General features: G+C 36.9%; 4 protein-coding genes across 9 annotated transcripts in view; 2 read left to right on the top strand and 2 right to left on the bottom strand.

Annotated features, from left to right (window-relative positions):
* The window catches only part of LOC111781362 (floral homeotic protein APETALA 2-like), a 2,952-nt gene extending 1,158 nt beyond the window's left edge, over positions 1-1,794 (top strand). Inside the window, exons 3-9 of one of the 4 annotated variants that reach the window (XM_023661908.1) lie at positions 91-121; positions 218-451; positions 590-634; positions 757-851; positions 940-1,112; positions 1,233-1,448; positions 1,574-1,794. In XM_023661908.1, the coding sequence (XP_023517676.1) occupies positions 91-121; positions 218-451; positions 590-634; positions 757-851; positions 940-1,112; positions 1,233-1,448; positions 1,574-1,771 (992 nt within the window). In that variant the 3' untranslated portion in view covers positions 1,772-1,794. Of the gene's footprint in view, positions 1-90; positions 122-217; positions 452-589; positions 635-756; positions 852-939; positions 1,113-1,232; positions 1,449-1,567 lie in introns of those variants that run through there. The other 3 variants (XM_023661907.1, XM_023661910.1, XM_023661909.1) reach the window with 3 other exon arrangements.
* Positions 1,795-7,957: 6,163 nt separating this feature from the next.
* On the top strand, positions 7,958-14,094 carry LOC111781667. The gene is made up of 15 exons (XM_023662353.1): positions 7,958-8,401; positions 8,481-8,582; positions 8,657-8,722; positions 8,812-8,877; positions 8,958-9,245; positions 9,342-9,417; positions 9,504-9,651; positions 9,730-9,765; positions 11,137-11,796; positions 11,898-12,002; positions 12,182-12,304; positions 12,412-12,582; positions 12,681-12,810; positions 12,922-13,131; positions 13,383-14,094. The coding sequence occupies exons 1-15, from the start codon at positions 8,009-8,011 to the stop codon at positions 13,500-13,502; spliced, it is 2,694 nt and encodes an 897-aa protein (XP_023518121.1). The 5' UTR covers positions 7,958-8,008; the 3' UTR covers positions 13,503-14,094.
* A 101-nt stretch (positions 14,095-14,195) lies between these two features.
* LOC111781363 (PI-PLC X domain-containing protein At5g67130-like) lies at positions 14,196-16,844 on the bottom strand. Of its 3 annotated transcripts, XM_023661914.1 has the most exons (9): positions 16,693-16,844; positions 16,535-16,615; positions 16,326-16,448; positions 16,097-16,234; positions 15,624-15,722; positions 15,190-15,493; positions 14,877-15,100; positions 14,651-14,737; positions 14,196-14,490 (listed from the first exon to the last, which is right to left on the bottom strand). In XM_023661914.1, exons 1-9 carry the CDS (start codon positions 16,696-16,698, stop codon positions 14,314-14,316), a joined length of 1,239 nt encoding a protein of 412 aa, XP_023517682.1. In that variant the 5' UTR covers positions 16,699-16,844; the 3' UTR covers positions 14,196-14,313. The 3 variants fall into 3 exon arrangements, with proteins under 3 accessions (XP_023517682.1, XP_023517681.1, XP_023517680.1); XM_023661913.1 differs by having other exon boundaries at positions 16,535-16,844; XM_023661912.1 differs by having other exon boundaries at positions 16,326-16,844.
* Positions 16,845-17,382: 538 nt separating this feature from the next.
* Positions 17,383-22,684, bottom strand: LOC111781361 (probable serine/threonine-protein kinase abkC). Its single transcript, XM_023661906.1, has 6 exons — positions 22,558-22,684; positions 19,196-20,522; positions 18,665-18,934; positions 18,091-18,246; positions 17,732-17,910; positions 17,383-17,621 (listed from the first exon to the last, which is right to left on the bottom strand). The coding sequence occupies exons 2-5, from the start codon at positions 20,513-20,515 to the stop codon at positions 17,791-17,793; spliced, it is 1,866 nt and encodes a 621-aa protein (XP_023517674.1). The 5' UTR covers positions 20,516-20,522; positions 22,558-22,684; the 3' UTR covers positions 17,383-17,621; positions 17,732-17,790.
* Between the last annotated feature and the right edge of the window lie 1,673 nt (positions 22,685-24,357).

The following is a 24,357-nucleotide window of genomic DNA, read 5'->3' as shown; positions in this document are numbered from 1 at the left end:
TTTTTTTTTTGGGTGGGGGGTATCATTCATTTCTGATCTTCTAACAAAGAGATTTGGTTTTCTCCTCCGCGTCAAATGAATTGGTTACAGGTGGATTCGATACGGCACATGCAGCTGCTCGGTGAGCACTTGTGTTCGGTTCTCTCTCTGTGTTAACCAGAATTGAAATTTGAAATGGGAAATTGATGTTGTTGTTGTTGTTGATGTGGTTGTGCAGTGCTTACGATAGAGCGGCCATTAAATTCCGCGGAGTGGAAGCGGACATAAACTTCAGCATCGAAGATTACGAGGAGGACTTAAAACAGATGGGAAATTTAACGAAGGAGGAATTTGTGCATGTACTTCGCCGACAGAGCACTGGGTTTCCCAGAGGAAGCTCCAAGTATAGAGGCGTAACGCTGCACAAGTGCGGAAGATGGGAGGCCAGAATGGGCCAATTTCTTGGCAAAAAGTATTCCCCCCTTCTTCTTCTTCTTCTTCTTCTTCTTCTTCTTCTTCTTCTATTTTCATTTTTAAAAAATAAAAAATAAAATAAAAACATATTAAGACCCCCCTTCTCAATTTTTCCTTTGTTCCCTGAATTTTACAGGTATGTGTATTTGGGTTTGTTTGATACGGAAATTGAAGCTGCAAGGTGAGTTTTATTGTTTACAAAGAAAAGAAACTGCCATTGTTGATGTTATTATTATTTATTTATTTAAAAAAGAAAAGAAAAGAAATAATGAATGATGATGATGATGATGATGATAACGATAGGGCTTATGATAAAGCTGCAATCAAGTGTAATGGCAAGGAAGCTGTGACTAATTTCGATCCCAGCATCTATCAGAATGAACTGAATCCTATAACTGGTAAAAAGGCAAAAAAGAGAGCATTGTTTAAGTTGTTGTTGTAGTAAATGAATTTTGCAAAATTTTGTTTTAATTTCTGATTCTACAGATTCAACCGCCAATTTGGGAGATCACAGTCTTGATTTGAGTTTGGGAAATTCAAGCTCAAACCAAAACGACACCCCAAAGCCTTCCATAGATCCCCACCATTCTTCTTCTTCTTCAGCTCCTCTATCCATGGAAGACGACTGGCAACGCACTCAAGGATTTAGGCGTCCTCAGGTTCTTCCGAAATTTCCATTTTAATGATATATTTTAATGCTTAATTAAGGTAATGGGACCTTTTTATCTCTTATCTGTCTCCCAATTTTAATAAATTTCAACGATATTTATTCTGAATAGCTAAATTTGGTAGAAGAATCAAGTGGAGCAGGTGGAAATAAACATTTGAAGGCAGCAGAGGGAAGAAATAATAGGTACCTGGAGAGTGAAACGATGCAGCGTCTAAGCCAAACGCACATTCAATCACCGGCTTCATTTGAAATGCAAAGACACGCCCAATTCAGCCGGCAGATAGCGGGTGGAGATCACAATCACAATCCAACCCTCAATTATCAAGTGGGTGCTACTGCTTTAACTATATATGCATATGTTTGTTTAGACAAGAAAAAGAAGAAAAAGAGGAACTAAGAAAAATTTGGATGTTTGTTTGTTTGTTTTGTTTTGTTTGTTTAAAGATTCAGTTTGGGGGCAGCAGTAATGGTGGAGGAGGGCGAATAGGAAGCGATCTATCACTGTCTCTAAATGATCATAATCAAGTTGTTGATTATTCGGGGCCATCTCAAGCTCTTGCAACTGCTGCAGCATCATCAGGATTCGCACCCCCTTCCAAAAATTGGCTGCACAACAATGGGTTTCACTGTCTAATGAGACCCTCCTGACATCTTCAATTTTTTTTTTTTTTTCCGATCAAACCCCCTCCCCCTCCCCCCCACTCCAAAAAAAAAAAAAAAAAAAAAAAAAAAAAAAAAAAAAAAAAAAAAAAAAAAAAAAAAAAAAAAAAAAAAAANACGAATCCCCCTGAAAATTGAACGTAATGTAATGGGTGGAGAAAAAGGTAGATATATATATTTTTTGATTGTGAGCGACAACAACTCAATATGTTGATTAGCAATTCGGAATTGGTTAGACATTTGGTTTGTTTTAGGCAATATTCATATAAAATTTGAAAAAGTTTCAATAAGGTATTATTGTAAAGTAGTGTATGGTTATTTGACTGATTGCCTTACAACAACACTTGTGTACCTATATTCAATCAACATTCTGGAACCATTCTCATTTTCTTTTTATTATGTATTAAATTAGTGTAAAAAAGAAGAAGAAGAAGAAGAAGAAAAATGGTGTGTTAGAGAGAGAGAGGAGAGAGAGAGAGAGGGTGTTGGGAATGGCAGTGAATGGGGGGATGAATAGTCAGCATCATGGTGTCCTTTGAATCAATTCTCTCTCTCAGGCCAAAAGCAGTCAGACAGTGCTATTATGACGACTCGTTCCTTTCATCCCTACACCCCAAACCCCAAACCCCAAACCCTTCCTGTTTCCTCCCTCCCTTTTCACTACACCACTTAATAATAATAATAATATTATTTCACTTTTTCTTCATATTCTATCAAATAACTTACTATTACTTATGATTTCGATAAACAAATTAGTGGGGAATCAGGTAGCCAACACCTAGGACCGAGCGAGAGAGAGAGAGAGAGAGAGAGAGAGAGAGAGAGCGTACTAGGAAACCAAGTTTGTGATTATAATAGGATCTGATTATGAATGGTTTATTAAATTAAAAAAGAAAAAAATGAGTTGAGTTCAATTCAACTGGATTTGATTATTTCGATGACAGCGGGATTATTCAAACCAAAACCCTGTTGGGATTTATATAATTTTTCGTAAAGTTTGGTGGAAATTGATATAATATTGGATGCAAATTTCGTCACTCGGACCGTCATCACTTATTATTTTAATCTATCCCCCCCCTGATTAGTATAATATAAAGTCTGAAAAGGGTGCTACCACATTCACCCATTTGTGGGTGCCCTTTCTTTTATTCATCAAAACCCCCTTTTAATATGTAGTCAACCAATGGATTTGAGATATGATTGTGTATATTATTATTAATTTGATTAAGCAACTAAATTAATTAGAAGTGAGTAATAATATCCAGTGAAATGCAATTGCAAGGAATGGAAGAAACAAACAAACAAAGTGGAGTCTTATTTGTGTGTCTAAAATGACATAACATATAAACATAATAACATGCTAACCTCTCTTCTCTTCTCTTCTCTTCCCTCTCTACATCCTTTTGTTTTGTTGGGCTTTGCATCGAATCTACGAAACACTGTAAAGAACCTCAGATGTAAACACATTCAAAAAAGAAAAAAAGAAAAGAAAAATCCCAGTCTACCCTATAACCCCCCTACGAGTTAGGTGGGTAGGTTTTAGCGTTGAAAATAATTGTCCAACAGCCACAGTCACAGCAAGGAGGGAAGAGGTAGCAGAGGATAGCGGTGATGCATATACATCTCATACAGAAACACAATCCCCAATGGGGAAAACTTCAAAACAAAGTTGAAGCAGTGGGTTTGTTTTGTGTATTTTCATGATTTAGAATTAAAAAAAAAAAAAAAAAAAAAANTCCATTTATGGCATTTGATGCCTCTTCCACTTCCCCCACTCCATCGTCTCTACACACTAATTCTCTTCTGCTTTTCCTTTCTTTTCCCTCACCTTCTCTCACCTCCACCACATTCAATTAATTTAGACTACAAATCAAAGTAAGTACACATTGAAGAAAGGGCGTAGTATGTATGTATGTATGTATGTATGAGCTGGGTTCTCCTTCTCACTCTTCTCTCCTAGTAGATAACATCTTTTAATCACAATAATATATATATATATATAGTATGCATAATCTCAACTCAACCTTATAATTAATACCACTTGTTCACCAAATTATACAATTATTTGGGTGTACATTATAAGCAAACCAAACATATACCACCACTAACTCCAAATTAAATTAAATTAAATTAAATTTAAAAAAAAAAAAAAAAAAAAAACTTCCATTCAATATTTCCCCCCACTGGACCACATTATTAGCTTTGTTCTATCATATTTTGTATCATATATTAATCAAACCCCCCTCCTTTTCTATCATAACTCCAAAATTCTTCATTTTCAACTTGTGCATTCATTTATTATTACAAAACTGTCGGTGTAACCAATCTTTTATTTTCTAAATCTATCTTACTCTACATTTTAGTGAGTAATTAACATTATAGTTCTATAATACGCAAACAACACAATGCCTTCCGTTATATTTAGGTTACCAAAGTAGCGAGTTTCCTGTTTAGGAAAGTTGGGGATTGTTGAGATTTAAAATTACGCATTATTCACCTCTCACCTCTGGTCCAACCCCAACCAATTGCTTCCTCCTTTAATTACATCCTTTAATTACATCCTTTAAATGCCCAAAAAGTGTAATTAGGTTAAGTTAGGTACATTTTTATCCAACCTTTTGCCTTTTCAATTAATTTTAAAATTAATTCAAACACTTGAACCCTGCTTTCCTTTTAACCTTTCCCATAACCATATATACCCTAATTCAGATTAATTTCAAATGGGCCGTTCTCCACTTCGAGACCCATAATACAGAAAGCCCATTGAAGAACAAAAAAAAAAAAAAAAAAAAAAAAAAAAAAAAAAAAAAAAANAGCTTCCTTCTTCCAGAAAAGGAAGGTTCGTGAATTCACATCATCTGAGCTTGGCGACTGATATGACGGACAAAATATTGGTTTAACTTTGAAGAACACACAAATCAAATTAATGCTAAAAAGGGAATGCCTATATTCTCAAGTTACTACTTTTAGAGGCGACAAAGAAATGATGCGACTTGTGAGATGATGCCCTTTTGAAATGGAATTAGATAGTGATGGAATGAGAAGCAGAGACGTGTGCAATGTGGCAACCCAAAATCGACCTTTCACAAACAACTTCCCGTTTGGACAAAGAGCAAAGTGAAATGAAGAACTCCAAATCTTTATACTTCTAAAGAGAGTTGAATACCTAATTGAAATAAGAAAGAAAGAAAGAAAGAAAGAAAGAAAAAGGTCACATTTTTAAAGATAACATAACATAGTAGTTCTTGTTATCATTCTCACAAATATGATAAAAAGGCTAACTTTGTTTCAGTTTATGAAATATGTCAAATCTGTGAGAGCTTACATATTGGGTTGGTTGACTTTGGAGCCACCAGTCAAATCTGTCTTAATCCAATAAAAGGTAACAACTTTTATTCATTCAACTACATCCAATTTCATCTCCCTAAAAAACCACATCAAATTTGTTGGGAGACAATGGCGATAAGTTTTGATCAGCTGATACAACGGCACAGAGTAATCCCATCTCCGACCGCCAGTTGGCAAATCTCAATCCTAGGATCAACCGTCTATACTTCATGGAACTCCAACACAAAGTCTCTAAAATACCTTACGTACTTTCTAAGAGGAGCATCCGGCGGGACCGCCACAGACCCAGCCCACAGAGTGTTGTTGTAGCCGATCAGACCACCAATCTTCACAAGATCAATAACCCTCTTATGGTAATTCAAGTAATTATCCTTATCCGCATCCACAAAGATAAAATCAAACGTCCCATGATATGTTCCCTGCAATATTTAAATACCACATAAACAATGTGGGTTAAGATGCATAACAGAGAATTGGTTATCACTATAATTAATTTTGTAAGTTAACTCAATTTAGATGCTTGTTGGAGCATTTGGTCAAGAACAGGCAAAGCAGGGCCTTCTTTTTGGTTTAATGTTATTGTCTAATCCATATTTAAATTCTTGGACTTTTTGGTTTTATTCAACAATGTTCAAAATTAAAACGTATTTATATATTTTAAACTTGATTGAATTTTGGAAGGATTTGAATGTGATTTATGTGTTTTAAGAATTGGATGAGTGGATTCAGTTTAACCCCTTGTAAGAGTGAAGGTGAAAGGAGACAAGGTGTGTGATGGGCTGTCGGCGAGAATTTAGGGTGTCTGATTTGTGCACAGTCCATTGATTCATGTCGTCAACACTTGGCGGATAAAGAGTCTGGAGGTCGGGTGGATATTCCCTTATTTCCCCCCATTATCGTCGAATCGGATGTTGCCCAAGTCATCAATCTTCTCACCAAAGCATTGGAAGACCTCACAGATATCAAAATCTTATCGATAAAGCTGGAAATTGAGCTGGGCGATTGGGTGTTCAAATTATATTATTAAAGTTTTTTTTAAGGAAAATAAAATGTTTGCTACTGGGAATTGGAACAGAGTTGAAACGACATCACATCACCAGTATCAAAATTCTTTTGTTTAGCAATATCTTTTTCGAGGGACTGGAACATACTCAATGAAACGTGGCAAGGCGGTATTAGGCAACAGGATATCGAGTGACGTCACTACGCATTGGATCAATGGGCCAGCCTTCCCCGTCTCCTCATTACTCTGTGATTTCAATGTGGACGTGTCCAGAGGATAGAATGATTGAAGCCTCGAGATTTGCAGCTGATTATTTAATCCTACGGCCCACGGTGTTTCAACACACTCCAATTTCATCACTTTCGGTATGTGGTTTGATTGGTGGACCTTCACTTTTGGAAAATGGTATGTTCCCGAGGTATTAAATTGCACGTGTCTGTGTCGTGCGATTCTTTTATCATTTATGCATTTTCTTTCTTTGGTTAAATTTATATTTAAATACTTCCTAACTTTGTTTAATTAACACTCAATTATGTTACTCTATACTTCAATTTTATCCCTTAGTACATAATATCAACTCTTTTTTAAAAGCTTTTCTCAAATTATCTTAATTATATAATTATTTTTTAAAACAGTCAATATCTAATCCAAATATTGGTATATATTCAAAATGAATTATTTCGCATATATTTTACTTTACTAAAGATGGTAATCATGCGGAGAACATCTATTCTGTTCCATTGAATCTCTACGATTCTCAAGATAGTCATACCATGCTTATTAGGGATGGGCTCGAATAAGTGTTGTGGGTTCAACCATTTCTAAGTTGATGAGGACTAGAAATTACAAGCATGGAACCAAAATTAGTACTTGTCCTTCCTACCAGAGAAAAAGGAAATTTTTGAACGGACTAAATTAAGTCTAAATGCATTGTATCTTCCTTATCTATTAATTATTTACAAATACATCTAACGAGTTACAACTACCGACGCTTAATTTGGCGTGACTATACAAAAATAGTAGATAATAATTTTGATTAAGAAGAACCCACATTAGTAACAATCAATTTACAACATAATATGTTTGAATGTAATGTTTGGAATAAAATTTTGTGTATATTGGGTACAGTCACTTGGTTAGATGACAGAAGAATAATCCCATTAAACGATGAAATGTGTCAGTATTAAACCATATCAAATAATAAGAAGCAGAAATGACGTAAAAAAAGGAAAAGAAAAATGAGAGCCAAATTTATTAGTTGTTAAATATTATGGAGTTTTACGAAAACAAACGTTATTTTAAAAGAAAAAATATTGTCCAATCATGATGGAGGAGGGGTTAATTAATTGTTAGTTAATTAGAATAAAATAAAATAAAATGGTGGGGGTCACGTGCGAGAGGAGGAGAGTGGAAAGATTAAAATAATGAATTAAGATTACTGTACTCTTATCATTCACGGTCCAATCATGATTCACTTACTGACATTTTTTTGACCACGCTCCTCAAAAGCTCATCCTCCTACTATTCTCTTTCCTACTCGCCCTCTCCCCGCGTCTTCCCCACCTTCTCATCAAAATTTCATTACTATTATATTTTTTTTAAACATTCCAATATTCATCAAAACATAATTAATACAAAAAACTAATGACATTAAAAACTAAGCCAAAAATAGGTTTTTTTTTTGTTTTTTGGTAAAGTGATTTAAAGAAAAAGAAAAAAGTGGAAGGCGGCCACAATTTTGGAAGAGTAGAGTCCCGGAGAGATTAGAGGAGCGGAGACGAGGATGCTGAACAGACGCAATACTGAATACAGTATCATTTCAGAAGTAATTTAAAATGAGAAGTTAGAACAACACTCCTCTGCTTCGCTCTAAAATGGATCATTCCATTTCCAACAAATGCGATCCAAATGCATGTATTTCTTCCACGTGGACTCTCCCCGCCGTCTCCTCCGACGAAATCTCTCTCTTTCTGCAACACATTTTGCCACGTTCCTCTCCCTCCATCTTCTCCGACCTCACCTCCAACGTTAGACCCATCACCCCACTAACCCAAAACATTCCCCCTTCCTACACTACGCCTAATGCACTACCCGCACACCGGATCTCCGCCGTCGATTCCTCTGAACAGTTCGCGAATTCCTCATCATCCGCTGGATTACATGATCCCTTCCGCTCTTGTCCAACACCCACACCTCCAAATGCGTCCTCTGCATCAGTTGGGGCTAGTGATAACCACGAAAACGATGAGTTTGACTGCGAAAGTGAGGTACCTACTTCATTCCACTTCTGGGTTTTGTTTTTTTTTTCCTTTCTTTTGCAGCTCTTTTGTTTATTTAAATGTGTAGGAGGGTCTGGAGGCATTGATTGAAGAGATGCCTTCAAAGCCTTATCCACGCAGTTCTTCCAAGAGAAGCAGAGCCGCTGAAGTTCATAATCTCTCCGAAAAGGTACTGCTCCTTCCTTTTGTTTTACCTTTGGAACATTATAATCATGATCTTACTTTCATCGCTTTTCCGAGCAGAGAAGAAGGAGCAGAATTAATGAGAAAATGAAGGCCCTACAAAATCTGATCCCCAATTCTAACAAGGCAACACAATTCATCTCAAAATTTAATTGCCGTTTGGTTTTGGTTCCATCTCCCTTTTCTTGAGTTATGTTGTTTGTTGGTTGGAACAGACAGACAAGGCCTCGATGCTGGACGAGGCAATTGAATATCTGAAGCAGCTTCAACTTCAAGTTCAGGTGGGTTCGCCGTCTTTTCTAATTATACATCAATAATAACATTCTCTAACTTCATTTCTGGTTTCATTCACATCAACCAGATGCTGTCAATGAATCATGGCTTGAGTTTGCATCCTATGAACTTGCCTGGAACTTTGCAGTATCGCCAGCTTTCCCACATGAGAATGGACTTTACTGAAGAAAACAGATCACTTTCCTCTGATCAAGAAAGACCAAACCGGGTTTTTCTCAGCTTGCCTGACCAAAAGGCTGCCTCCATCCATCCTTTCATGCCAGACATTGGAAGAAGTAATGCAGAAACTCCATTCGAATTGGTCCCTCCCGTCCAGGCTCATCTACTCCCCTTTTACTTGAGTGAATCCTCCAAGGTAAAACTTTCCAATACTCCATAGCTTTAAAACAGAATTTATCAAAAACCCATTCAACAAAAACTAGAACTCACAATGCTTGAACTTTGGATGTAGCGTTTGAAGGAGATTGGCACAGATGTAAGGCGAGATCACCAAGTGAATGCGACTCAATCGGAGACGACTCCCTTCGGTGCTTAATCTGATCGTAAATACTCCATTTCCATGACTTCATAAGAATCAACAAAATGAGATTGTGTTTTGCTTTGTTTGTTGCAGTGTCATTACCCTATAACATAGCAGCGCCTGATTTGCAAGAATTGCAGAATTGCGTTTCAGTGGAACCGTGCATCATTGAAGGCAACCGGTCAGGTGTGGTTCTAAACACTCCAGAGCACAGCCATGTATTCCCTTCCCTTTTCAATGGGTAAATATACTTATATCCAACTTGGTTCCTTTTGTTTTTCTGTCATTTTCCTTACTTTTGGTTCACATATTTTTCCAGCATAGACACAGGAAGACCAACTGAAACAACAGGGCCGCAATGATAAAGATTGTCGACATTCTCTGTGGCTACGTTCTGTTAAAACTATTCGCAAGCATTGAGCTGGTTAATTATGGAGAGGATCTGCACAGTTTTCCCCTCTTGTACAATTCTGCATTCAAGTTCTGAGTGAATTTTCTTCATCATTACTTCATGGGTTGAATCGTTTTTCTCATCCATCTTCTGGGTTTACCCATGTTTCCTGTTTCTAATATATAATTATATATATATTTCGATCATCTGTGATACTTCAAAGAAACTGCTCCTTCGACAACTCTTCATTCCAACCCATCTATTTTGAATCAACATGTAAAGGGAGACAAACTGTAGCTAATTCCACTTTTCTTCACTGATTTTTCATCCCCAATACCTTTTAACACCTAATCAGTTTAAGCTTCTGCAGTCAAGAACATACTTTTGACACTCAGTCAACTATGGAATCTGCCTTTGACAGAATATGTTTGGATCCAGTAAAGATCTCGATTTTAGAGCTATTAAAAATACATAGCTTTGAACTTCACAATATGAACATTTCAGGATGGGCACGTCACAAATGTTTAGAGCATTCAAGGTATCAACTTTCACAAGGCATGGGCATGTTCTACTTGTTAGTCTACTTATTAGCTATAGACGATTAATTAGAGACAAATAAAAATTGCAGAAAGTCATCGCATAGTAATATAAATGAGTGAACTTTCATATATATATTTTTAACTTCATTAGAGAATTTGTCGTTATCTTCAAGGTTCAGCAGAAAGAAACGATTTTGTTGGATGTTAAATAAATAAAATTAAACCAAATGTTCCTAAATAATAGTGCATAAAAAATAAAAGGGTAATACAAGCATTTAATATTTGTGTTAAATTATTGTCCAAGAAAGGAAGATGGGTCAAAAAGTCAAATCTTTTTAGACGCAGGGTGGAGCAGTTGAATGAAATAATGAGGGTGAGGGTGATCCATACTTGGTTTACTATTTTGGGAGATTGGATCCGCCTACCGAAGGCGATATTTGTAGGGAGGAGATTCAGCTGAAACAAAATTATGGATTTAATGAGTGCCATTTCTCGCGTGGCATGGCAGAGTTCGATGAAGTTCGTAAAGATTTCCCTACCCGCGTAAATTCTAGTGGGAATCCCAACAAAACACTAAATTGGGATTGCGATTTTATGGATTCCAAAAGGTCCCATCATGCCAGCTGCTTCTTACTCTTCCTTTACTCATCTTTCTCTTTCACTGCCTCTCGCCTCTCTTGCGACTCTCTTCTGACCACCGACTATAAGTTTATCCCTTCGATTCTTTGGGTTTAGGGGGCGGGTGTGTAGGAGGAGCTCTGTGATTCTGGTGAAACTAAATTGGATAGCTAGGATGAATGTCTGATCACAAATCAGGCTCCATGACCGACCAGCTCTCCAACCAGACTTCTATTTTTGGCCTACGCTTGTGGGTTGTACTTGGGGTTTGTGTTGGAGCTGCTTTTGTGCTTTTTCTGTTTCTAATTTCTCTTTGGATTGCCTCCAAACGCTCTCGCAGGAAGATTTCTCACAGACCCACAATTCCAGTCGACTCCAAAGAAATTCAAGAGATCAGAATCGATCATGCTCTCGCTCAAACCCAAGAACACAAGCCAACTAGACCCCATTTTCAGGTCGACCCTCTTCCAGAGCCGGAGATTATCCCTGGAATTGAGCGGCAAGCATTGCTTTCGTTGCCTCAGGAGGAAGAACGAGTGAATAGAATTCATATTGAGATCGGGAAGGATCATAGGATTTCCTATCCTGAGCGACTTGGTCGGTCGTCTTCCTCCCAGGGCAGTGGAGAGGGCCGATGTGGTGGCGATCAGTTGCCTATAGTGGTGCCTGAAGTTTCGCATTTGGGTTGGGGGCATTGGTACACTCTCAGAGAGCTTGAAGCTTCGACTAATGGTTTTTCCCCTGATAACGTAATCGGTGAAGGTGGGTATGGAATTGTTTACCATGGCATATTGGAGGATGGAACTCAGGTTGCTGTTAAGAATTTGCTAAACAATAGGTACTCTTTTTCAGTCTCCATGCATTTATTTCTTCAACTTTAATTTCCTCTGCCTTAGTTTGTGGACTGAGACTTGCATTAATGAATAATATTTTTCGTAGAGGACAAGCCGAGAAGGAGTTTAAAGTAGAAGTTGAAGCAATTGGACGAGTCAGACATAAGAACTTAGTTAGATTGCTGGGATACTGTGCTGAAGGTGCTCATAGGTACTCTATTCTTTGCCCAAATACCTTTGCTGCCTTTTCTCTTTCAGCTTGCTTACAATTCTAAAGATTAGACTGTACTCATTCTGTTATTCTCTTGTTTGTTTGCATTTAATTCTTCATGTTGATTGTTGAAAGTTGAGTCCTAAAATCTGCCTTTTCTTCTTCATGTAATGTGATAGGATGCTTGTATACGAGTACATAAATAATGGAAACTTGGAACAATGGCTTCATGGGGAAGTAGGATCTTACAGTCCTCTTACCTGGGAGATCAGAATGAATATCATTCTTGGAACCGCTAAAGGGTATTGTCTAGCTTCAACTCAATTGAACAAGTTTGAATTTTTCCATCCACCTGTTCCTGGCCTGCATTACATTCTTGGCATTAATGTATTATGGCTTGCATATGTAGGCTAGCTTACCTTCACGAGGGATTGGAACCGAAGGTTGTTCACCGGGATATCAAATCAAGCAATATCTTACTTGATAAGCAATGGAATTCCAAGGTTTCAGATTTTGGGCTTGCAAAGCTACTATGCTCTGATAACAGCTATATTACAACCCGTGTCATGGGAACATTTGGGTATGTACATGTCTTCTTGGGATGTGTCTATATACATATCTTTTGGGTTTCTGATGTGTAAATATAGAGATTGTAATGGGATTTATACTACTTTCCAGCTATGTAGCGCCAGAATATGCAAGTACGGGGATGCTAAATGAAAGAAGTGATGTGTATGGTTTTGGAATACTTGTTATGGAAATAATCTCAGGAAGGAACCCGGTCGACTATAGTCGTCCTCCAGATGAGGTATGCTCCATGCTCTGAAGAAAATTCATGATTAAGTGCTGGATAAACTATTCTTCAGATTTCCGTTTTCCTTCTATTTGGTTATGAGTTTGCAGAGGTTAAATTTTACAGGTGAACTTGATCGATTGGCTTAAGAGAATGGTCAGTAACCGGAATCCAGAGGGCGTATTGGATCCAAAGCTCTCTGAAAAGCCTACTTCGAGAGCATTAAAGCGGGCGCTTCTTGTTGCATTACGCTGCGTGGACCCAAATGCTCAGAAACGGCCAAAAATGGGACATATTATTCATATGCTTGAAGCTGAAGAGGCTACGTTTAAAGGGGTAAGAAACGAATTCTACTTGAAGTTCATTTATTGGTTTACATGTCTTGGATCGTTTTATCGATACTTAGAAAGTTAGGAGTTGCACAATTGATGCAAAGGAAATCTTATTCCTAATTTGTCAAAAATGCAAATCTAGTAGTCATTTAACTCACTTCTTCATGTTACTTAGCAAATGATTCCTTTCCTCGTAAGAATTCATTAGTTCACAGGTTTATATCTAATTAAACAAGTCTGCAATTTTGTCCTTAGGATCGCAAAGCTGGGAAGGACCCGGAGAACTCACAAGACAATGTGAAGGATGGTTTAAATGAGAGGCAGGCAACAGAATTAGGTGGCAGCAATGTGGATGAACTCAGTATGCGACAATGAGATAAGTCGATCAAATCTGGACAAGTAGCAGCAACCATTTCAACTCGGGACACTCGAGTTGTCATTCGTAACTCTAATGCCAGATCCTCCATTTAGAAGCTGCCCTACACGGTCACAACAATGTCAATCCCATTATGCACATCATTTTTGCTGTCTATAGTTTCCATTGCAGTCCTTACACCATTGAAGATAAAATCAATTCATGTCTCTGTCAATGCCCCTCGGAAGATGGTATTCGAGCCTAAGGTATATTGTTATTTTCTTACACTGTCGGTTCCATTCCCTCACTGTTCATAATGAGATTTGAAAATAATAGGAAAAAGTTGAAGCAGAGCATCCAAAGTTCATTTATAAACATTATTTTCAATTTGTAGGTTATAAAGTTGTATCCAGTTTATCAACAATGTATGAATGTGATAACAGTTTCCTGATTGGGCATAATAGGTAAGGGGTCCCTTTTGCTCCATGTAACATGAATTTGCTATCATTTTCTCCCAGGAAAGTGTTACTTGACAGCTATGATATTGTCTCTCTAAAAAAACCAGTGGTCCATTTCGAAATAGAAATGAATATTTGAGCATCCCTTTTTGACAGACTTGGCCCTTTATTATTGATGATGATTTTAATGCATTTATAACTAGAATTAAATGCCATGAGACTTGTTCTTTATCCAGCTGTATGCATCATTGGACATTTCTCAAAAGTATTTGATTTGAAGATTATAATTTGCATACGTAGTAAAAAGAATGGAACCAATAAACTGGTTGTCAATATCATCGGAGGGAAGGGAGCCTATCAGAATAATGACCCACTAATTGAAGCGTAAGAACAGTGTCACGGTCAAAATTGTTCCAAGCAACCAACTGATCTCGACTGGTCTGCCATTAGAGTGTGCGCCATCGGAGTCTCCCGCATCAACTGGACTTTCCAAGGCGGCCGGTGGAGGGGGAGAAACCGGTGGGTTATCACATACGCCTGTTGTATTTCCCTGCTCATCCATTCAATTTTCCGTCAGCCAATACCCCAGTTCTCAAATGCCATCACATCAGGTCTTTTACACTTTTCAAGTACTAAATGCATCTATTTCTCTTCAATTCAAACGCATTTTAGAGTATATATTTATTTTCCTCATAATATAGGCTACAAACCTTGCAATAGGCAATATTATTACACCCGCAAGTGAGATGGCCATTGGCTACATCCACAGCTTCTGGTGCACCTCCACCATCGCTCCTCTACAAGCAAAAGAACGGAAGTACCGAAGTTATAAATGTATAAAAGAAACTCAATTCCCGTTCTTTCAGTTCCGTCCTACTCGAGCAAATGAAGAGCAAATTTAGAGGCAAGTACTGTAAACTCGCTGGAAAATGATACCTGATAGAAATCAACGGCAATGAAATTTGGCCACCGTTTGCCGGCTGCTTGATGGCAAGTATTCATCATGCTAATTAATGGGGCAGAGTTATCGTAACAAACAGCCGTTTTGTTGGGATTAGTATAAAAATAGTTGATGAGGATCAAGGATATGGTTGCTGTATCCATGGAAGGCGACTCTGGTCTGTTCAGACAAGATCCAGGCTTCATTCCTTCATTTCCATCTGAGTATGCATCCCACGGTCTTGCTTTTTAAGTGTCATAAGAGTCGTAACAACACATACAAGTACAATGAACAATAGAACGAGCTTACATTGGCTTTCCAGGACATAGCGCCACTGGTAAGCGATGCCATCTGAGGCCTCTTTCGATTGCATAGAGGAGAAAACTAGCAGTCTCTGGTTTTGCTTCACCATATCATCGACGGTTGGCCAATCCCCACCCTTTAGAGGCATTCTGGAAACGGGAAACCAATACTTATCTAGTCCAGAATCATTGAACACCTTTCTCAAGCGTTGTGGAGACATCACATAGTCTTCTATGAAGATTGTGACAATCTCTTCTGGGTTTGCTCCCATAAACTGTTCAACTTCTTTCAATGCTTTGATTGCCGGTTTCTGGAAGGAAGTCAACAGTATCACCTTCTTTAGAAAACTCACTTATAGTCACTTAATTATTAGTTCATGATTAATGTACCTCATAATTATGTGTACCAAACTTATTAAAGGAATTAGGCAGAGCACTTACAAATGAAGTTACATTCAGACACTGGCCACCGAAGGAGTGACACAACCAAATATCATTTTGAAAGTCGTACATGTCCAACATTAGTCCACGAACTCCATTCTACAAATTCATCATATTAATCGTGAGAAAAAATAGAACCACAAATTCTGTATTAAAATTGTCCAAGTGAGAATAACTGGATCATAGTTTGACAGCCACCAATTTCTTTATCGGCCTCAGAGATTTGCAGGTAGGGACGGTCCACCTGCTCCGCTTTTCCACATTTAAAAAAGATTATTCACGTAAATAGTATAAGATTGTTCCACTTTATTTGATTTCTTTAAAAAATTAACTTGTTTGCTGGTTCCGTCAAGAAAAAAAGAAACAGAAATCTTTTTGGTTGGAAGGAAATTTAAAGATTTATGTTTCTATTTTAAAGAAGGTAAAATGAAAGCGGAAGAGGTTGAAGGAGAGGGTAATGAATGAGAACTCACATTTAGTTGAGTGGTGACCGTATCTTCCTGATTGGTGGGCGTCAGTAGGAACGATCCTGTCTCAGATTTCTCACCGTAACGAGCAAACGAATTGTGAGTCGTAAGCCATGAGTAACGATTGAATGGCAGCCCTTTTACCTGAACAATACAAGCACAACGCAAAATTATCGACGAAATTTTTCCCTGCGAAACTCAAAATCAGAGGCGATTATATATTGTGGAGACCGACCTTGGATGTCGGACTAATAGGCTGGATGCGAGTGCATCTAGGGCGCGTATTTCCATTCACAGGGCAAGTATTACAAAGCAGACCGGAATCGCATTCATCGCCGGAGGAGCAAGTTTCTCCCATCTGAAAGGGGGCAGAAGGTGTTGTCAGGGAAGGAAGAGAGACGAGATTAGTAGCGATGAACAAAAACGGAGAAGAGACACGAAAACCTTGAGAGAGGAGGAGAAGGTGAAGAGACAGAGTGAAATAAACAGAATTTGAAATTGGAAACAAATGGCTGCTTTGAATCCCTGCCACCATTGAAGAGCAAGTTGAATTGGAATGCAAGAGAAATGAGAGAGAAAGAGATGATAAAAGAAAGGCATGCCTGCATTTCTGGGAAGCCTCCGATGGAGAGAACCTGATGTCTCCGGTATCTGAAAGGACCCTTTTCTGTATGATTTGATTTGGTGTTGCTTCTATATAAATCACAGAGCCTTATTCTGTTGGCGTTTTCAGGTTTGGGGTCGGATTTTTCCATTTTATTTTATCCTGCGGTTGAAGAACAGCGGGTTCGGTAAAACTGGAATCTAATTTTATCTCTACTTTCTATTTTGATTCATAGTCAAACATGTTTCTGATGCTACAACAAGTTTCTAAATATAATTCTCCTAAAAAAAATATAAAATAAAATAAAAAAAAGTTAACTATTATTATTATATTCATCCCTGCTATTTTAGTTCATTTAAGGTTCTGTTGTTTTTCCAATCTTACGAATGCCAAAAGGAGTGGCACTGGAAACACTTTAATTATGAATTCTGTATTTTGATGGAAAGGACAACCATGGATTGGATTATCCCCTAAAGCTAAGCTAATTATTATATTCAAATACAATAATAAACTCGTGTTGGAATTGGTCAATTTTACGACAGTAGAGGAGATTGTTGAAATTTATGGAAACATTCCAACATTCCAACATTGCCCATCACCATGCATGTCGAGCAAGAAAAGCTTAGGACAAACGCGACATGACATCGACATGACATGTATCAGTTTAGTGGACTGCCAAACATATATATACTCTATTAAACTCAGGAGAATGATTTATTTAATTCAATGGGTAGGAAATCAAATACAAAAGAGAAACAGTTATGAAGGTTATATGTTCTCCCCTGTTGTTGCTTCTGTTTACCAGCAGCACAAATGCTCTTAAACTTTACATTGCCAAGTACAGTAAAATCAAAACAATCTTGGGTTGCTTACCCAATCCATTATTTGCTTTATACTTCTATCTACCGCGTCTGCCGCATATTTGAGCTTTAAAAAAATTAAATTTAAACGCTTAGTGGAAAAAATTATGAGAATACAATATTGAACTATAAAATAACAACATATTTAACTTGAAACTTTGTAACTTCTCCCTTTACATCGTCAAAATTGTTTTGTTGGAGCAGAGCAGATCAGACAGACAAAAACATCATTCATTCTACGGGGCCATCAATCCTTCAATTGTGTAGGAAAGAGATTTAGCCCAATCAGCTCTCAGTAATAGAGTTTGCAACGTTTCCATCACATTATAAGCAGGATCAAGTTTCCGCTGCCAACCCTATATCCAAATGAGAAATATATAAGTAATCACAGAAATGTACCGGTGCTTCCCAATTGGGGACAGTCATTGAATCATAAAATAATTCCCACTCTAAAATACATCCTTCCTAGAAAGAAGGGGGAAATTTTGTAGTATAAATGCAATCTTGTCAATATAGCAAAAGCAGACTTAAGTTACCTCAAGAACTAATGTCGTCACCATCACAGTGCAGACATTTCCATCAATGTTGACCCTGTAACGTCTCGCTTTCTCTAGTAATTGCTGCATGGCTTCAGCAGGATGAACTAGATCACCTTCTGGAGTAGCCCAGAAAGCAAACGCCTCAGTCACTTCCTGTAAACAGGAGATCAGATATACTATCACAAAAAACCTACCGACAAAATTCGTGAGGAAAAAAAGAAAATGGTTGGAATGAAAGTCCTACTTGAGAATCAAATTTTTAAAGAATTATTGTCACTTTACTTTCAATTAATATTTTCCATTTTGCATGTAAAAACCAATAAAACAGCACTTTTGATGCTTAAAAAAATAACAAGAAACAAGAAACCAAAAATTTATTTTACAAAATTTGAATACAATTTAAAGAAAGTTCCTTAGAAATGAGAAAGAAGAAACAAAGAACTAATGCCCAAACACATGTTTCTAAAAACAAGAAACACAAATGACCCTTAAAAGCTCAACTCCGCATTCCACAACCTAAACCACAATTATTCTAAAAGCTTATGAAAAGTAATAATCACACACTATTTACCTCAATAAATGCCTCTGGATCTGGGCAATTTTGTTGTTTTGCTAATTTGAGGGCACGTTCGGCAACAGTACGGCCATCTCTACGAGCAACTGCCTTAAAAAATTCCAATAAATTTACTCTATCATTTCCAGAAAGTTCAGCAGTCATGCCTACATCAAGGAAGACAACATGAGGCTTTGATTTGAAGAGTCGCTTCCGACGGGACTTTTCATTTGACACTCTGACGAGGATATTTCCGGGATGCATGTCTGCATGAATAAAGTTGTCCACCTGAAACAAAAAAAAAAAAAAATAATTGAACTCCTTGGCATCAAGAAACGTGCAACACTCAACTAACTAAAGAAACCATCTTGGAATTGGAAAACAGTGTAAAACGAAAACACATCCAAGAAATTACAATTTCTGACATTAGATGAGTGCATGTGGAGGTAAAGAGAGAACAGAATGGTTTCTTGGCAGATAAATGAAAATCATTTAAAAGAAGGAAAAACAGTCTGCGAAGCTGCAGCAATAATATACAAGTAATATTACCAGAAGCATTTTTAGAAGAGCATGTGTCCCAATGTGTGCCAATGATGACTTGAGTCTTTCATATCCTTGAAGCTCATCAACATAGTGTGAAACACTTTCCCCTTGTTCATAAGTTTCCACTAAAACAGCAGGATGAACAAGTGGATACACGGGTTTAGGAAATGAAACATCCTTCCACTGTCTAAAATTATAAATAAAGCGGCTCAAGTGTGCAGCTTCCCTAGCAAGGTCAACTTGAGACATCATAAAAACAGCAAATTGTTGGACACTTTCATCTAATCTCAACCATTTGAGAGTAGGAATGAACTTGGAGACTTTTGCTACAAAATCAATTATAGCAAAATCTCTTCTAATCAATTCCCCAACGCCAGGATGTCTGACTTTTACAGCAACCACCATGGGCGCTGTTTGTTGACCAGGGTATCGATATTTCAAAGAAGCTCGATGTACTTGAGCAATACTTCCCGATGCAACAGGTTGTTCTTCAAAATTCTCAAATATCTCAGAAAGCTTTCGACCAAATGCCCGTTCTATAGTTTTCTTCGAGTAGGCAAAGCTGTGCTCTGGAGCTTTAGTGTGAAGCTTTGATAACTCTATGCATAAATCTCTAGGGAAAAGATCTGGCCGTGTTGCTGCCCACTGACCCCATTTAATGAATGCTGGACCACCTTTCTCCAAAGAACGGTGAACAACCCGAAGCCAGAGCCTCCTGAAGTGAAATCCAAAGACATCCGCAAATGGAGCCATCAATATGCTAGGTGAGAACAACATTGCCAAATAAAGCGCTCTAAATAATAATATAATGCCTTCTAAAGTAGAAAATAGTAGTGCAATCAGATAGGCATGTCCATCTTGTGCACGGATGTAGAAAGAATTCTGAGATGAAAAGTGGTCTACGTTTGAGAAAGTTCTTTGGGCACATGCTAGCTCTCCACATGTAAAAGCAAATATACCAGGAACCATCAGGTGAGAACGAGACATGGCCAAGCAGAATGCTTGAGCAACTTCATTTAAGGTGGGAAAACTACGGCCATTGGAAGAGAATTTGGAGGAAAGCCTTTTCCAGACAAACTGAGCACGGCGTTTAACAACATTACTGGTTGTCCAGATACTTCTAGAATTCCTGGTCCAGCTTAAACTTCTTATTGTGGAGTACAAAGGGGAGGCATGTCCTCTGGCTAAAAATCTATAATGTGAGAACAATCTGTTGTGAAAGAGAGGCTCTACTGTAACAATTTTCCTGCTGTTCCTCACTTCTAAATGTCTAAGACTGTGGCTTGTATGAAGTGAACGCACTGCCTTCCTTATGTTCCCCAACATCAAATATCTGCATGTATTCAAACTACTTTAGCAGCAATATATAAAAACAAAAAATTGATAATAACAAGAAATGTTGGGCTTTAGACAGGTAGTTAAGCTTGCACAAGAATTCATGGGTATAAATTAGATAAACAAAATATCTAATCAGAAAAATTAACGATTGGAATACATTCCAGCAAATTAGATTTTCCAAATTAATAAATTATTGAAAAAATAAACACTTTTAGCCTTTGTAGTTTGGATTAACTTTCTGCTCTTTTTTTCTCCATAATTTTAGATCTGAAAATTAATTCCTATATTTTATTAAATACTCCTTTTAGTCTCTATCATTAAATGACCAATCCTGTCACAAATTACTTGCAGATTTTTCAATAGCATGGTTTTTTAGTCGTTCTATCTTCCTAGACTTCTTCCCCCCTCTTTTCCTTGCTCCCTTTCGTATCCTCACATCATCTCCTTCCTCTCTTCTCTCCTCTCTCTTTTAAATCCATAGAAATTATGAGTTCCTTCCCATATATCTTTCACTTCTCAAAATAGATAATCACCACTCTAAGCCAAAGTTCTTGACCTGCAATCCAGTCCTATAAAAGCAAATCCCCTTTGATAAGTGGAATCATATGCAGATGGTCAAGATGCCTACAAGTATTTTCTAAACAATTCAATCTTTGGCACTGTTCTAAAGTTTGGGCATCACCTAATTGTGACTCAGACTACTAGGTCTTTCATATAGATATAGCGAAAACAACAGGAGGGAGGTAACAAAGGAGTTGTGTTGCCATAAGTGAAGACGTCGCAACTTCCTGTGTTTGTTGGACAAGTCATAAGGTCCATGTTGAGTGCAAATTACCATAATAGTGTTCAAGTCTTATGCAATGCAATTCAAGCTTGTACACGATGAGCTTAACAATTAATAGCAACTGATGGCTAAACCGCATGCAGTAGAGACCTTAACAATTATTTTTCAGCAGATTACTTTACGAAAAGACTTCTAGTGAGCAAACTCATTTTTAAGGAGACCTTAGTCATTCAACTCATTTCTATATAACCATAGCTCAACTAGGCAAGGCATAACATATCTCTCCTCAAGATTAAACATTCAAATCTCTATCCCTACATTGTTGAACTCCAAATAGAAAAATCATTTCATTATATCTATACAAAGTATAATTTTCTTTAACAAGTTTGTGAGTAACAACTCTAAGTAGTTTTCATTTTATTTATTTATTTGTTTTGGAGAACGTCTAAGATCAGACATATGACTTTCCTACCCTAAGAAAAATCAATTCCTAAAAATAAGGAAGAAAAATGATCTACATGATTGATACAACGAGATACGAAGTGTCTTACTTGGAAAAATTGTAGGCATTCTAGATCAAGATTTAGGTTTAAAAAAAAAAAGAGAGAATTGCAAAACTAAAGCTATTCATGTCTTTTAAGAAATACAAATGACATTTGGACTCAAATTACTTGCACCTATTTCGTTTAAAAAATATTTATTTTTTAAGTTGTAGGCAGCCAATAACTTATGGGAACAATGCTTCAAGAGCAAAAGAACATTCTCCATTATTTTCATTATTTGCCCTAAAAACGCAAGGGAAGTCAGTATGATTCCAGACTTAAGTTTTCCTTCAACATTATTCCGTTATCTTTATTTTTGTGATGCGTCCTGGAATTTATTTAAATTGAGAATTCACATGTTAGAATACGAAATCAACCATCTAACACGTCTCTCATAAATTTTCATTCTGAATCTTCCTCACTGTCAATCTGATTGAGCAAAAAGAAATTGGTACAAGAAGAGAACTAGTTTCCCAATTGTCTCACTGCCAATTATATTCAATCTGTAAATTCAAACGGAAGTAACAACTAGAAGGTGACCAAAGCTAAGGTAGCATTGAACACCAAAAAAATTGTTAAAAGAATCAGCAAGTAACGTCGATCTTAAAAGAAATCAAGTGGATGGGGGGGGGAGATGAACATTGAGAGGGCATAAATCAAAGAAACCGAAAAGAAAGAGAATGTGAATAAAAATTCAATCTTACCGAGGAAGAGAAAGGAAATAATGACGGGAGAAGAGGACCTTGAGTCTGCGAAGCGCAAATGGAGCGATGGATCTCGAAGGGGAGGAAGCGAAGAGGTGGCGGTTGGTCGGTTGGTCGGTTGGTCGCGGGCGCGGGGTGGTGAATTTAACAGGGGTGAAGCTGGAATCTGAGATGGAGGGAAAGGGGGGAATGGAGAGTGATAAAGAAAGAAGAGGGAGGGAGGGTTGAACTGAAATTGAGAAAATTAGGGCTGCATTTTGGAAGGAAAAAAATAAAAGGGTAACTGACAGTATCGTTATATTGCCGCCGTCCTTAGGTGGTGCAAACTTCAAATAAAACTCTAAATATACAATTTGTACCTTCATTTTACGTTTATGAAAATACTGAAAATTTTCTGTATTTCAATTTCACTCCTCATAATAGCATATGTTCCCGAAATTACCCATCTTTCCTACCATCAAATATTTACCACACATCTTACACTTTCAATATTATTATCATAATGGTTCAATTTTATTTATTAAACTATCTTCTAACGTTATTTATATCCCAAATAAACAATCGCATCTTTTCAAATATGATTAACGTATTTTCTAAGCATATTTGTATATTAGTAAACAATCTTATTGTAGCTTGAAGAATAGAAATACATGAGAAAACAACCGAAAAGAGAGAGCTTGATTGATATCAACAAAGACCGTCGACTCAATACTCAGTTTAAGCCGAACTCATTTTTCTTGAACTCGTACAAAGAAGGGGTACCAACATTAGTTCTTGTAGAGGGGAGAGCTCAAGAAATAAGCCTCATTTTTTTTTTTCCTATTAAATAGTTGGTTTTCTTGATTTTCAAAAGAATGACATACCAATAATTGACTTTTATCAATTAGAAAAATCACTTAAATTGAATATAGGGTAAAACAGGCAAATGAATCAAATGAATCGATGGACTGTGTACATTTGTACTATTTACACGAAGGTTGGCCTAATAGCTTCATTTCCCTTCTCCAAAATGGTTTAGGAAAATATTATATCGAAAACTTCTAGACATTCGTTAGATCATGGCATGTGCGAAGTACATGCTCACATGTGCTCAACTTACATCAACTTGATTCAAGGTGAAATTTTGTATCTATTGATCAAGTAAAACTTGTATTTGTATCCTATTTTCGTGACAAAAGCCCTTTAGATTTAATAAAATTTTATTGTATACCTACACACTAATATTTTTTTAATTAAAATGTTAACTTTGTACATTGCCGCATGACAGTTTTATTTGTTATTATTTTAACAGAAAAGTTTTATTAATTGAGCCATTAACATCAAAACCTATATTCATACGTTTATAAATGTGGGTTGACTAAAATAAAATAAATGGAATTGTGACAGAGATTAAAAAAAAAAAAAAAATTAAGAAAGTGATAAACACAATTATTAAAATTTTATTTTACACGTAAAATAGAACAAAAATTAGACACCAAACTAAGTCAGAATTTTAAAGAAAAAAAAAAGATTAATTTCCCAAAAATGAACTGATTTTTTTTTTCCAAGCCATTATTGGGCTGGCCCACTTCAAAGAATGGCAGCCCAAGCTCGATAGGTCCAGACCCTGAGACTAGAGATCTAGATGCGATCTGCCTGTTTTCTGCAAAAAGAAAATAATAATAATAATAATAATAAGGAAAAATGCAATAAATATTAAAATCTACATATGTAATTTTAGGTCGGTGTGATATTTTTTACTTATTATGGAGGATTTTTACTCGGTTGTCAAGTTTGAGGGGCACATTTGATATATGAATA

Source organism: Cucurbita pepo, chromosome LG19 (genome assembly GCF_002806865.2).
Source record: "Cucurbita pepo subsp. pepo cultivar mu-cu-16 chromosome LG19, ASM280686v2, whole genome shotgun sequence".
Lineage (NCBI taxonomy): Eukaryota > Viridiplantae > Streptophyta > Magnoliopsida > Cucurbitales > Cucurbitaceae > Cucurbita > Cucurbita pepo.
This window is presented reverse-complemented; position numbering and strand designations above follow the sequence as displayed.

Excerpts from the sequence above, each read along its gene's own strand:
- LOC111781667 (XM_023662353.1), top strand. The coding sequence starts at position 8,009 with ATGGATCATTCCATTTCCAACAAATGCGATCCAAATGCATGTATTTCT. Across the intron at positions 9,652-9,729 it reads TTCCCTTCCCTTTTCAATGG|CATAGACACAGGAAGACCAA; the intron begins GTAAATATACTT and ends ATATTTTTCCAG. Across the intron at positions 11,797-11,897 it reads AAGAATTTGCTAAACAATAG|AGGACAAGCCGAGAAGGAGT; the intron begins GTACTCTTTTTC and ends TATTTTTCGTAG.
- LOC111781363 (XM_023661912.1), bottom strand. The coding sequence starts at position 16,625 with ATGGTGGCAGGGATTCAAAGCAGCCATTTGTTTCCAATTTCAAATTCT. Across the intron at positions 14,738-14,876 it reads TTGCCGTTGATTTCTATCAG|AGGAGCGATGGTGGAGGTGC; the intron begins GTATCATTTTCC and ends TTTTGCTTGTAG. Across the intron at positions 14,491-14,650 it reads ATAATATTGCCTATTGCAAG|GGAAATACAACAGGCGTATG; the intron begins GTTTGTAGCCTA and ends ATGGATGAGCAG.
- LOC111781361 (XM_023661906.1), bottom strand. The coding sequence starts at position 20,515 with ATGTTGGGGAACATAAGGAAGGCAGTGCGTTCACTTCATACAAGCCAC. Across the intron at positions 18,935-19,195 it reads CTCTTCTAAAAATGCTTCTG|GTGGACAACTTTATTCATGC; the intron begins GTAATATTACTT and ends TTTTTGTTTCAG. Across the intron at positions 18,247-18,664 it reads ATCCAGAGGCATTTATTGAG|GAAGTGACTGAGGCGTTTGC; the intron begins GTAAATAGTGTG and ends TCCTGTTTACAG.